General features: G+C 41.4%; 1 protein-coding gene across 5 annotated transcripts in view; it reads left to right on the top strand.

Moving 5' to 3' along the window:
* The window catches only part of EML6 (EMAP like 6), a 214,091-nt gene that overhangs the window by 153,519 nt on the left and 45,756 nt on the right, over positions 1-14,816 (top strand). For all 5 annotated transcript variants that reach the window (XM_064494485.1, XM_064494483.1, XM_031467040.2 and 2 more), the window contains exons 22-25: positions 630-782; positions 951-1,082; positions 7,660-7,748; positions 11,470-11,646. In XM_064494485.1, coding sequence (XP_064350555.1) covers positions 630-782; positions 951-1,082; positions 7,660-7,748; positions 11,470-11,646 — 551 coding nt within the window. The remainder of the gene's footprint in view (positions 1-629; positions 783-950; positions 1,083-7,659; positions 7,749-11,469; positions 11,647-14,816) is intronic.

The raw sequence follows: 14,816 nt of genomic DNA, 5'->3' as shown, positions 1-14,816 counted from the left end.
GTGACCCTCCAAAGTAGTAGAAAACATTGCTCATGTAGCACCCAGTACTGATTAGTTTTGCAGATACCTCTGCAGAGAATGTCCATAGTCCATTCTTCTCATGACAAAAGAGGCCAGATCAAAATCTTCCACCTCTAGAATTATGCATTAGGATCCATGGGTCAGAGAATTAGAGTGACTCAGAGTAGAACAAGGAGCTCTAAGGCAAGTTGTGTGTGTCAGCAGTGATACCAAAAAATAGTTTCCAGAAATGTTATTACAGAGCTTTCCTTCTTAAATATCACCTCTTAGGAGCAGAAATATGGGTTATATTAATCCTTTATTTTCCCCATTCACTCCCCTTGTCTTTTGAAAAATTCAGATATTCAGATACTAAGAAATGAATAGATAAACCTCCAATAAATTGAAAACATATTGTTAACATTATGATCATTGTCCTTGAGTTTGGAAGAATGAGTTGTTCTAAGTTATAACGTTTTAATTCTTCTCAAGTGTAGTGTGAATTTTAAAGGCACAGTCACACGTCCATGCATAATGCACGTATTATACAGATTTCCCCATCTCTTCGTTTTGTTTGTTTTTGGTAGCAAAGTCACAAATCATAACAGTTCTTTGTGGATTCTTTTTAGGTGGACGATGCTGTGCCTTCTCCCCTGATGGGAAAGCCTTAGCAGTTGGCTTGAATGATGGGAGTTTCCTGGTCGTAAACGCTGACACTGTTGAAGACATGGTCTCCTTCCATCACAGGAAAGAAATGATCTCTGATATTAAATTTTCAAAAGGTGAAGATGACAGCAGAAACTTTAAAAAATGTGTTGGGATAAAAAGTTACAAGAGTGGACTCTCTTAAAATATTTCCTTGGCCTTGAACTCATTTTAAAATGCTCAGTTCCTGGAAGTAAATTCCCATCTAAAATGTTTTGGTGTTAACTGCACACTTTTCTTTATAGATACAGGAAAATACCTTGCTGTGGCATCCCACGACAACTTTGTGGATATATACAACGTCCTTACAAGCAAAAGGGTCGGCATCTGTAAAGGGGCTTCCGGTTACATTACACACATTGACTGGGACTGTAGAGGTAAAGTGGCTTTTAAAATATACTTTCAGTTTTTAAAAAGTCCATTCATACGTTGTTTCCAGAGAGAATGGCAGTTGAGTTTTAAAGCTAGACAACATATAAACAGCTGTGATTTTCAACCCCGAGGCAGCTGCTGTTAACATTTTGAGTATTTTCCCTTCTTTTTGTTATAATTACTACTACTACTATAGTTATTATTAATTCAAGCCATTGAGTTTTAAGACAGGTAAAGATACACGATGCTTTCTGTTACCACGGCAAGTCACCTCTTCACCTCTGGGTCTGGCATGCTGTGTCCTTGCCTTCTGTCCCCTCCTTACTGCTTTCCCTTTTTCTACCAATTCTCTACATCTTGGGAGAACTGCCCAAGAAGTTTCAAGCAATTTTCACCCTCCACTGAAGGTAGAAAGCAACATTCAGCTCACCTAGAGATTGTCTGCTCTCTGAGACTCTGAACCTGCCCCCCACCTCCTCTCAAGCATGCCCACAGATGCCACGGGGATTTGTCAATTTATTTTACAAATCTAGCTTTGCCATGTGCGTGGTTTTACACCAGAGAACGTGGAGGATATGGAAATGAGTGAAACATGGCTCCTGTTCCCTGCAGAGCTTATAACTTAGTGAGGGAGACACACTAGTGCCTGAACAGGAGCGCAGACTGGGTAAGGCATTGGAGTGAGAGATGGTGGGTCACAGGGGAGGTGGTGAGCGGGAGCTTAGAGCGGACCAAGGCAGCGTTGAGCACCCAGGGTGCCACATCCGTGCGTCCACTGTAGGGTGGGCCACTTTTAAATCCCATCCCAGGGTCTTGGCTGATGTTAGAGTCTGGGGCAGTCATTTAGGAGTGGGCAGGACCCCAGCCTTCAGAGTTTTAGTCCATTGGGGTAGACAGTAGTGTCTTGAGGAAAGAGCTCCCAGGGAACCCATGGAGCCTTCACAGAAGAAGTGACCTTTGAGATGGATTTTGAAAAATGAGTAGAAGTTCACCAGCTGGCAGAGTCTGAGACGGGCTAGCATTCCAGGCTCAGAAGGAACATGGCCCGCCACAAGGTGGAGGCAGGGAGAGTTGGGTGATTAAGAAATAGTGATGCTGAGTGGCTGCGGGCACGAAGGGCAGAGGATGGGAAGAGGCAGACCAAGACAGAGTGCAAGGAACTGTTACATCATGCCTGCAAGTGGAACCCTGAGCTTGACCCTGTAGGCATTAGGTAACTCTAAGGGATTTTGAGTGGGGCGTTCCTACCCTCTTGGGGAGGGGGTGTGAGCCTGGAGTTGGAAATCAACTAAAATAAACCAGGAGAAAGAGAGAATGAGGGCTTCAACCAAAATGAGATTCTTCCAGAAATGCCAGCATATTTTATTTCAAGTATTTCTTAAAGTAGTGGCCATAGACTAACCTTCCTGCCAGGCAGGGGTTTAGTTGTAACTATACTTGCTGCACTGGAATTTGGACTTAATTTAAGTGTTACAACCTACAGGCATTTTACACAGTGCAGTAGATGGAAAGAAGGCATGCCGTTTATTGTGAGAGGTACAAGTCCCAACAAGGGCAAAGGGAGATCAGATAAGTCCTCTCATTTTCATGTTAGGGCCTGCCGGACACAGTGCCCAGGGCACAGGCTGGCGCTTGTGATTGGCTGGGACACTGGTGGCCTGGGAGTCATCTAGGAACCTGTGCAGCCCTGGGGGGTGCATGGGAGCGGCTCCTTCTCAGCCTTGTTCTTTGATATTCCCTGCTTCATAGTTTAAAAAAAACAAACAAACAAGGATTTCACCCTATTTCTTCTCTGGCTAACATCCCTAGATATACCCTCTTGTGAGAAAAGTTTAGAACATTGAGGGCCAGTTTTCTGCATATATGTAGAAGAGAGTATAGTGAGTTTTATTTAGAACCCAACACACACACACTTGACACAATATGTGAGATCCCACCACCACAACAACCATTAGGGGGTTAAAACCAATTACTATTTACATTTTATGGAGTGAGGGACCAAGAGAAAATGAAACACAGTAAGTTTTGGTTGGGAAGATTTCTTTAAAATTGTTTTTAATTGTGGTAAAATAATGCATAACATAAAATTTACTATCTTACCCATTTTTTAAAGTGTATGGTTTAGTGGCATTCAACACATTGACGTTATTGTGCAGCCATCACCTCCTTCCGTCTCTAGGACTTTTCATCTTGTAAAACTGAAATCCTGCAGCTGTTAAATAATAATTCCCCTTTCTCCCGCCCCCAGCCCCTGGCAAACACCATTCCAATTTATATCTCTAAGACTGTGACTATTCTAGGTACTTCACACAAGTGGAATCATACACTATTTGTCTTTTTGTAACTGACTTATTTCGCTTAGCATAATGTCCTCAAGATTCATCCATGTTGTAACGTGTCAGAATGTCCATCCTTTTAAAGGCTGAATAATATTCTGTCTTGTGACAGAGCACATTTTGGCATCCATTCACCCATCAGTGGACACTTAGGTTGCTTCTACCTTTTCACTATTATGAATAATGCTACTGTGAACATGGTGGATGCAGTTCTTTGGAGTATATACCCAGAAGTGGAATTTCTGGATCAAATGATAATTCCATTTTTAATTTTGAGGGGAACCACCATACTGTCTTCCACAGCAGCTGCTCCATTTTACATTCCCACCAACAGTGCACAAGGGTTCCAACTTCTCTGCATCCTTGCCAACACTTGATATTTTCTGGGAGGGGGGTTTCCTAGCAGCTATCCTAAATGGGTGTGAGGTCATATCTCATTGTAATTGTATTTGCATTTTGGGAAGGTTATTGCTATTAGTTTTCATTCTTCAAATGTGTAGACCCTGTGTCAGATATAGGGCTATAAAGAGGAGTAAATAGATAGAAAGAACAAGATCTTGGCCAGGATCAGGGGGCTGCCACCGGGAGGAGCCTGGGTAGAGGCCGGTATGAAGGCCCTCGGTGTGGAGCCATTACCTTGCAGGAAGAGAGGCAAGTCTCACTATTTCCATAATTCTGCCCAAAGCCAGAGTCTGTGGTCCAGCCGGTGCTCAGGATGATGGAAAAGGCCCTGGGAGTAAGGAGGCCGAGGTCTTTGAAAAGCCACTTTGTCTCTCATCCTATGTGACCCCTTCAGTCAGATAAAAGGATGAGACCAAATGGTTTCTGTGGACTGAGAGAATAGAATATTTTTGATTTTTAGGGAAGAGTTACACCATCTGGAGAGTAAGAGCAAGTGTGCCAGTGAATCTTCCCTGGTTTAACTCCAACGTTACTGTCATGAGACAGGTGTCCTGTTGATATGCTTATGCTCTTGATACCCCAGTTCCTCAAATGCCTGCCCTCAAGCCCGCGCCAGGCTGCCTCATGATCAGACAGCCTAGCTTTTCACCGCAGGGCTTTGGGGGCTTTGCAGGGGCTAGGGAGAAGAATTTAGGAGCAGCGATCTGTTTCATTCTTTTGATGCGGTCAAAAATAGTGAACGCATTTGTGAGAGCCAGCTGGCTTGTCAGGGGCAGGCAGTGGCATGGCTGTGGCGTGGCTGCCAGCCTCCGCAGGCAGCCTTCCGTGTCCATGGCAACTGCAGGTCTCAGGAAAACCAAAAAGCACATCGGGCTTTTGCAGGAACATCAGCTACCCCTGAATGAAAGCTCTTGCACAGAATGCTTGAGAATGAAAAAATATATATACATATGGAGAGAGAGAGAGAACATGGAAGGGTATTTTCTAGCTATTATTAGTTCATTACTAGAAATATCAGGACTCTTAAGATCTGCTACCAATTAACATTTGAGCCATAAAAGGACATCTCATTCTGATTTTCATTGCAAATGGCCTAATGTGTTTGGTACATTTAGTATCACTTTTGGAATTGTTCCAACTTGTAAATTATATAGCATCCAGGATGACGTATGTGAATCACTTAGTGGATTATAAAGCTCTGTGCACCTGCAATATGTGTGATTTACTGTACCTGCTTAGTGCTGAGGATGCCTGTCTCTTTCAGTTCTCTTACTCTGGGTAGACATGAATAGTGGATAAAAATGAGAAGATTCTGAAAGAATAACAATTCAGCGTCAAGTTATACAGGGATTACATGGACTTTTGCCCTTTGCTTCCACTCCTGTCCTCAGAATATTCCAGTAGTTACAGAGCAGCAGGCAGTGGAAAAAAGGGAGTGGTGACCTAAATAGTTCTGTGCTGAAAAAAGAAAAGATAGCAGTAAAGAAAATTTGGGGGGGGGGGGCAAACACCCATAATTCTACCTTCCAAACACAAGAATAATGGATTTTTAAAAAATTTATTCACACCCTTGGTTTCAAGGAACAGAAACACACTCAAGCCAGCTTAAATTTAAAAAGAATACAAGATGACTTTATTGGAAAGATAGGGATATCTCAGAGAATCCAAGCGTAGAAAGCAACATCTCCTGAGAAACTGGCTTTAGGAATGAATTGGAAAGTTCCTAGAACCCAAGCAGACAAGCTCCCCCTCTTCCTCTCCTGCTCCGAGGCAGCCTGTCTCAGTGTCCACTGCTCTCCTGGGTCTGGTGCCTGCATTTGGCCCCTCTCTCTGCAGCGGCACAGCCTAGCTCATTTGCACATGGCCCACTCTCTGTTGCCCCAGAATGCTACCCTCAGTCCCAAAGTCCTCATCTCTTCCCAGCAAGGCATCCACCAATTCAGCCTTAGATTCCAGTTTCCCAGGAGAAAGAATTTTTGATTGCCCAGTCCCAGTCTCCAGCCGGGCCCCTCCTGGGTCAAGGTCCACCTCCAGAGCACGAACGTGACCACAGGGGCCCAGCCCAGGTGGAGGAAGTTCTCAGGAGAGAGGTGGGGCTGGGAAGGTATCCTTGGTGCTGCAAAGCACTTCCGGTGCTTGTCTGTTCTTTTGTTGTATTTAACATTCCTGCAGTCATAAAGTACTTCATTGAGCTATTTTAATAGTTTTTGCTTTGTTTTATGAAGTATGATCTTTGAAACCATGGCGTGAAGTGATTTGTTAGGATTATCTGAGAGCTATAGTTGTTTGAGTTCTCTTAGATTACCTCATAGCCAAAAATCAAAAATTTATCTATATTCAAATAATGTTTTCATTGAATCTTTTAGTCATTTTCCTGCATCCTTTGTTATTTGCAGTTACTTTTGAGAATTCTAAAAATATTCTTTGCAGATAGGTCTGGTTCACTGGAAAAATAGTGATTACTCATTTTCTTATAATGCTAAATAGCCAAAGCGAATTTCACTCCCTTTTTTCTTTTCTCATTGTGTATGTTGAGCCATAAAGTCAGAAAAACATACCCATTTCAGAGAAAACGTTTTCAAATATACTTGCTCCTCACAGCCAAGGCAAAACCCCCTCATCACCATGTTATAACTCAGCAAATTGGAATCGATTCAGGTCTCAGTTACGAAATGAGAGAACCTTGTTTTAATTAGTCACTTAGAAACAGACCTGCAACTCCTGAAGTTTAGCCAAGTTAGATTTCAGACCTAAATGGTGCCAACTTAAATGTGAAAGAACATGATATAAATCACAGAGTTCTTACTTTGGTATAATTTTTTCCCAGAAGGACATTTCAAGACTTCTAGATGTAAATCGTTTTGGAAGAGAGGGTCAGAAAATGCTAGTATGTTTATATATACACTGAATTATCTACAGATGAAATGTTAGGATATCTGACATTTGCTTCAAAATAACCTGGGGTGAGGGAATGAGAGGACATTCATGAAATGGGCTGGCCATGTGCTAGTCACCCTTGCAGCTGGACGTTGGGCACCTAGGGCTTCCGTATACTGTTCTTACTTCCATGTGTGTTTACGATTTTTCATAATTTAAAAAATGCTGGAAAAATACCAAAAAGTAGATATTTTGAGTCATTAAAAATTTCAAGCCATAAAGGATCATTGACATGGTAGGAGGAGAATTAGGAAATCTAATCTGTTTCAACATTAACCAAAATGAATCAAAGATGATCATTTTACATCAGACTGAAAGATGATTTTTGCTCAAACATTTTGTTTTGGGCAAAGTCTTAGATCCCTTTACAAATTTTCAAATAAAGGGGGAAGGATGGAGTGGAATGAGCATTCACAGTTTATTTTGTGCATCCTTGTCTTCCTGTTTCTAAATGTTAAAGGGCAAATATAGAATTTATATCTCAGTAAACAACGAGGTTTTTGCTTCTGGTGCCATAATTCTTACCAAAGCAGTTTGCTTTTATTACATCTCTGTGCTAGGAGGCAATGGGGTAAAAGAGAAAAAAAAAAAAAAAAAGATTTCGTCAGGCTTTGGAAAAATAGCTCCTTTCAATGCAACAGAGTAAAATATAGCAAACTGGAGTCTTCTATTTTTGAAGGATGTTCAAAGTCAGATTTTATTTGGTTCATATTTTTAAAAATCATAACTTTGGAGATTGTACCCTGCCATGTAATTGTATTTTCACACACTTCTGGATAATTCAGCATGTATTTACTCCATTTCGGAGACTTTGATTAAAATGAATCAAAATAGTTGCAACCATGCTTATCACCTTGTAATAAAAAGATAAATGCAGAGTTTAATTGTCTTTATTCTTTTGTAACAGGAAAATTACTGCAAGTTAATTCAGGTGCCAAAGAGCAACTCTTTTTTGAAGCTCCAAGAGGCAAACGGCATATAATAAGACCTTCAGAGGTAACAGTCTTTCCCATAGTGCTTTAAAAAGTTATTTCATGAGGATTTATTATGTTCATTTTAGTAAAACCTATCACTGTTCACTAATGTGGGTTATATTTAGTGTAGCTTTGAGCTTGATCATTTCTTACATTTGACTGCTTCCTCTGGTTTCCTGCTTCCTGAGGACATGCAGACTTACTACACCACCGACATAGCAAGGCTCAGTCGGCATTCTGCTTAATCTTCCTCTGCCAGAAGACAGTGAGCTAACAGTTCGGATGCTACGTAGTACTTTTCCTCTTCCACATGTCCTGTTGTTTTATGCAAAGCTTTTTATAAGCATAAATCTTTGAATCATGCTTTCTCAGGGTTTACTGTTTGTAATAATAAGCAATACCTTCTGCGACAATAAGATAAATTATTTTTCAAAACAAAGCTATTCACAACCTGACCATCCTAATGTAGCAGAACGTTTCCTTTTTCCACATTTTCCTCATTCCCTTAGCCATGTACATAATTTTTTAATTGTTGAAATCAAATCTTAGGTAACATTTTTGAATCCATGAACTAATGCCTGCTTTTGTGGACCAGCACCCCTTTCAGAGCCTGCACAGCACTTCCCTGGAGTGAACCCCGCTGGCCAAAAGGTCATTGCCTGATTGAGCACTAAGGACGTTCTTTTAGTCCCAGGAGAAAATCTGACCCATTTATTTGCTAGGTAACAGAAGAAATATTGCTTCCTTAGAAGAAAAGAGGTTAAGGGTACACTGCTGAGGGACAGGCGTCTTCCTCTCTCTAGCCTCAGTTAGCCAGTAATATAAACTATCTGAGTATCCTAAAGTACTCTCAGAGACGTCGACTTGCGTCCACTTGTAATACTTTCACTGTTGCTAAAGGAATATAAGTGCGGTACATGAGAGACACAAGCTGCTATGGGTGATGGCATTGTATTCATGGAAACTTGAAAGTGATCAGTTGATCTCATTCCCCAACTCCAGTTTATCTATCTTTGATCAGTCTTTGTTTTAACTTTTTTTATGGGGAAACATTTATAGTTTTGAGTAAGGGATATTTTTAATCATACTGTTCATTCACTGAACACCTGTGGAATGTGCCGGGCACTTCACACACCTATACTTCAATCCTCACAACAGCCTTGTGTGATAGTTGTCAGTCTCATTTTACAGACAGGGACTAAGGCTCCATGAAAGTTAAAGGACCACGGAGCTGTGATCCCAGCCTAAGGGGTCCGTGTGTGACTCCACAGCCGAGACCAAGCAGCATCCCTGTACATGGCTTCACCTGTATTTTCCCTTCCTGTTTCAGTGCCCCAAAATAAGTATACCAAAGTAACACGCAGTCTAACCAAATGGTGGAGGGGGCATAAGGCCAACTTGGGACAGATGAGCAACTATTATGTTAAAGAAAAACAAAACATACGAATGGGAAATCTGTGTTGTGAGGCTTCCTGAAGGCCAGGCTCGGCTCTGGAGAGTGAATAACTTGTCAGTCTGCAGTGCACATTCGTTGTCCCAGAGACTGACCTCTGTGCTGCTGTTTGAGGACTCCCTCCAGCTGGTGTCTCCTCAGCCTGGCCCCCCCGGTGTTGCCACTGCCAGGAGCTCCAAAGAGGTAGCTCGTGGTTTTACTCATCAATGTTTGACTGTGAAGGATTTTGAAAAATCTCCTTTTCAAAAAACTTTTTTAAAGAAATAGCCACGGTGAAACTAATACAAAGGTTACCTAGCAAAGTGTTAAAAATGACAAATATTAAAATGTCCACTTATATCCAGCCGCCTGATGCAGTGTGGTGCCGTTAAAGCCGCTCCATACCAGGAGGCCAGCCCTCTGAAACTTAGCTGCCCCTCTACTTCCTAAACAGGCTGCGATTTAAGTGACCACCTCTCCCTGGGCTCCAGTCAACTCCTCTGCAAAATGGTGATGATAATGACATACCTGCCTGGGGCAAGGTGCTATGGAAGACCCCTTGAGGGCTCTCCTTTCATCTAAACTCCAGGGGTTTTAACAAGTTCATTTACCCCTTTGGGGTTTGTGGGTTACAAGGATCTTTCTTAATGCTTCATTTAAAATGCAACTTCTGTAGGTTTAAACAAATTAGACATTTGCTTCCCCTGGAGAGCACGGTGTCCAGATCTGGCCCAGGGAGTTCTGCTGGGGTGACAGGACAGTGAGCGGTACCAGCTCACTCCCCTTTCCTCCCTGGATAACGAGTCCAGGGAAGGTGCCACCCATGGAGGTGGCATTGGAGATGGACAAGGAGGGTGTCAGAAATGGAACCTGGTACCCATCAGGGAGTCAGTGGCCAGAAAGCCCATTTCTAGAACCAGAGGGGAGGTTCCCTGCTTCTCTTCCTATGAAGGTCAGTTTAGGGTGTCATAAGGAGTTGGGGAGACTCCACTTGACCCGCAGGAAACTGAGGTAGTTGTTGGGGAACCCCTTCATGTCACCTCAGTCTGTGGCCCTGCCTGAGGCACCCCAAATCACTGGGTCAGCCACAGCTTTTTAGCTCCAATTCTGCGTGTGTCCAGAGGAAACACAGAATGCTAAATGAGGAGAAATTTGAGCAAGTGAAATATTTATAGCACCTCCACACTGTGACTAAAATCCTGGCTGCATCTTTATCTTACCATTTCTCTTCTAAGCAGTGGTACTAGGCAGAAAACAACAGAAATGGAGGCAAGGTCCATTAAGAACATGCGAAATGGTTTCCAGGTCCAAAGGGAGAATTCTGGCCTTTAATTTTAGCTAATGACTTTTTATACCCTTTTAAATGTGCTATAAAGTGTTTATGTAAAGAAACTAATGTGAAGGTATATTAGTGGACCTTGAATGAGAGTAAATGAGATCACATCCCCCAGAAAAGTCTGATCCACAGTGATAGTTGTGGTGTTTTATTTTTTAAAAAAAAGAAAATCTTCAATTTAATCAGGATTTAACCTATATGAACTGCAAATATTCTGTCCATGAATTTCACACAAAACTGTTTTAAAGAATAAATATTTGTGTTAATACAATATGAACAGCTTTTAATTTTTAAGATGGTCTCTCCAGAGCATAAAGAATAATAAGCTAGCTGCAGAATCATATTACTCTTTCCTCCAAGGAAGCAGCCCTGCAAAAAGTTATGTCCTGTGACTTTTTAATATACTTTGCTGAATGATCAGCCCCATTGATCAGTCTAGCTCAGTGGTTCTCAACTGGGAGCAATTTTGCCCCCTTCCTCAGGGACACTGGGCGATGTCTGGGGACAACCTGGGGAAGGGATGCTACTGGCATCCAACGAGGGAGGACAGGGATGCTGCTAAACATACCACCAGGCACACAGACAGCCCCTGACAGCAAAGATGTATCTAGCCTAAAATATCAGTAGGGCTGACGTTGAGAAACCCTGACCTGGCTTATGGCATCTACAATGATGAATATCTAGTTAAGAACAAAAAGACTTTGTCATTGTCAGATGTCCAGGGTCCCAACATGTTCATCTTATCTAGGAGAAGTTATATGGAGATTTGACTGCAATGTTGGATTTTTGAGACAACTGCATATATCACTTAAAAAATGCAACTGAGAATTTCTGCACCACAGCCTACAACACAAATGCCTGGTGTTGGCAGTCACTAATTACAACTACTCAGCCTCAATTTGTTTCTTTTAAATAAAACAAAAAGATCTCTAGGTTGTGCAAAAATATATTAATTTTTCCTTCCTTCTTTACAAGATTGAGAAGATAGAGTGGGACACGTGGACCTGCGTGCTGGGGCCCACCTGTGAGGGAATCTGGCCAGCACACAGCGATGTGACCGATGTAAATGCTGCCAGTCTCACCAAAGACTGTTCCCTCTTAGCCACGGGAGATGATTTTGGCTTCGTTAAGCTCTTCTCATATCCTGTCAAGGTAATATTGCATGTTTACTATACATACCTGCTCAGTCTCATTAATAGCCCAAAATCTAGCTATTAAATCTAAGTAGATTTTTAAATATTGAAGGCATAAGCAATCAATAATGTTATCTACTGTATCAAGGTTTTTTATACTGTATAAAAACCTTTGTGACATTATGTTTACTGTTTTGAGTCACATTCTGGTGGCATAGAATTCCTCCCTGAAAGGCCTTCAGTGATCATCGAATCCAACATCTCACAAACTACCAAGTAAGGCTTTTCTGTCCATCTTGGACTGGTACCTTTACTAGCAAACTTCCAGAGATGAACAACTTACCACCTCACAAAACAGCCGATTCATTTTTAAGTAGCTCCTGTTGTTGAGCTGAAATTCTTCCCCTTTAGCCAAAGTTCTGCCTTCCGAAGCCTCACTGATTCCAGTCTCCTCACAGCCTTCATGGGTGGAGGGATCGTATTTGACTCCCTGAAGTCTCAGTTTCTCCAGCCTCAACATTTCCAGTTCCCTCAGTCATTTTGCTTGTGACCTGGTTGCCAGCTGCCCCCTCCCTCTAAACATAATTCATTTTATCAATTCCATTTTTTTTGTTTTGTCTTCCAGTTTTATTGAGATAATTGACATAGAGCACTGTTTAAGTTTACGGAATACAGAGTAGTGATTTGACTTACATACATCATGAAATGATCACCGCAATAAGTTTAGTGAACATCTATCATCTCATACAGATATATAATAACAAAGCAAGGAAAGAATTTTTTCCTTGTGATGAGACTTAGGATTTACTCTCTTAACTTTCATTATATCAAACAGCAGTGTTGGCTATAGTCATCATGTTGTAACATTATATTCCTAGTATTTATTTATCTTATAATTGGAAACTTGTAGCTTTTGACCACCTTCATCCAATTCCACCACCCCTCACCTCTGGCAACTATAAATCTGATCTCTTTTTCTATGAGTTTGTTAATATAATTGACCTACAACAACACAATGTTAGTTCCTTATGCAAGCATAGTGATTTAGTATTTCTGTATATTATAAAATGATCACTGCGGTTAGGCTAGTTACCATCTGTCACCATACAAAGATAGTCCATTGTCATTGACTGTATTCCTCACTCCGTCCGTTTCACCTCTGTGACTCATTTATTTTGTAACTGGGAAGTTTGTGCTTCTTAATCTTCCTCACCTATTTCAATTCCATTTTCTACTGTCTCATCTAAAACTGAATTCAGTGCTTCAGATGTAATCTGACTAGCTCAGGGTACAGTGGGACTCTTTTGTTTTAATTTTATTTTTGTATTAAACTAAAATGGCATCAGCTCTTTTGGGTGCCACACCACACAACCGAATCATAGATATTATTCCCCAAAACGTTCAGGTCATCTCCATCTTGGACTTACACAATTGATTTTCTAAAAACTGAGCACAGACCTTCATATTTGTACCAAATAAGATTTATCTTGTTTATTTTCCATCCTTGTTCCAACCTGGCAACATCTTTGAAATACCTTTTCAGAGTATTTACTTCCCCTTCCAGCATCGCATCATCCTGATTTCACAAGTGTGAGTTCCAAATCATGGAAGAAAAAAAAAAAAAAAAGACAGAAACCACCAAACACCACCAAGAACCCATATTCAACGTGGCATTCTGTTCATTAAAGCACATGTATCAGAAACAGACGTTTTAATCTCTGATGCTCCTAGCATAGAGCTCACATTTCTATCTCTAGTCCAACGAGACATCATGAAAACTTGGCAGGTATCTTGCTAAAAGGCAGGTTGTATCCCTAATCTCGCCTAATAAATCAGGCAATAAAAGACGTGCAGTTAGTTTGCAGTGAACCCCTGTTCCTGCCTAGTCATCATTACTATCTATTCCGAGTGCCTGTTGACCTTCTGGGTAATAGTTCACCCTAGCATTTTCCAGGAGTTGCATCAACTCATGAACCAATATTTACCAGTCTGCTTGGTTTCCCTTTTGGATACAGGAACCTTTTTTTGTTTGTTTTTGGGTTTTTTTGTTTGTTTGTTTGTTTGTTTTGGATGCCACCTCTCCTGGTTTCTAAACTCTCAGCTAATACTGACCTTATTACTGTGGTCACATTTGAAGGTGTCTGTATTCACGGACACGAGCTCTGTTTGACCCTTTCTGGTTTGAAGAGCATTCTCTTTAATATAGGAGTTAACTAAATCTGCTTTCTGTTCATATTACGCCATCTGATGTAAGAAGTGTTCCTAACTTTTCTCTGTTTTTCTTCTAGTCCTAAATGTATCTTTAAAATCCTTTTCAGTTGTTTTGGGTTTTGACCTTAACATTCCTGAAAGAGCTGTCTGTGCAAGACTTCTGTGCTCATCCCTGGTTATTCACTCCTCTTTCTGTCATTAGTGCATTTAAAACCTTAAAGCCACAACCAACTCCCTCTTTAGCCACCTTGGTTTCTTTAGATGCCTTCCTCTTCCCTTCTTCATTTGTTAAAATCTCATCAGATGATCATTCTTGGTAGCCTTTTCTAAGATACACTTCTGATCATGTCCAGTGTTCCCTTCCTTGTCCATTCCAAATTCCAAAGCCACCTGGTTACCTTCTCCCAGTGATTCATCTCTTCACTCTCACGTATCAGCCCTTCCTACTTGATCAGAATCCAGTTCTATGTAGCAGTTTTCACTGCTACTTCTACATTTTTTGAAATGAGACTGCTAGCAGGACAAATCAAGAGGTTAGTGATACCCGGGTTTAGCAGACTAAGGTTTGGGCAGATTTAGATACCAGAAGTCCTCATGGTACCATTGCATCGTGCTCTGGAGCTAAATTTATTGTTGACCCTGGGACTTCATCGTCCACATCCCAGCCTGACCAAGCGGGCTGTCTGTCTATCACAGTAATTTCAAACTGTGTTCCTCCAGCTCTCAGAGTTCCAGGAAGCTTCCTCAGAGACAACCCCAGGAAACAAGGCAGGGCCAACCAGAGGGGCTCTGGGGTCCCACCCCTGCTCCAACTGGAGTCACTCTGTGTTTTTGTACTTTATATATTGAGCATCTGTGGAAGATTTTTTCCCCAACATTTTGTTATGAAAATTTTTAGGCATACAGATAAGACGAAAGAATAGCACAGTGAACTCCTAGAAACCCACCACCTAGATTCTGTAATTCAGAGTAAATTGA

This window comes from Camelus dromedarius, chromosome 15 (genome assembly GCF_036321535.1).
Source record: "Camelus dromedarius isolate mCamDro1 chromosome 15, mCamDro1.pat, whole genome shotgun sequence".
Classification (NCBI taxonomy): Eukaryota; Metazoa; Chordata; class Mammalia; order Artiodactyla; family Camelidae; genus Camelus; species Camelus dromedarius.
Note: the sequence above shows the minus strand (reverse complement) of the source record. Positions and strands in the feature narration are given on the sequence as shown.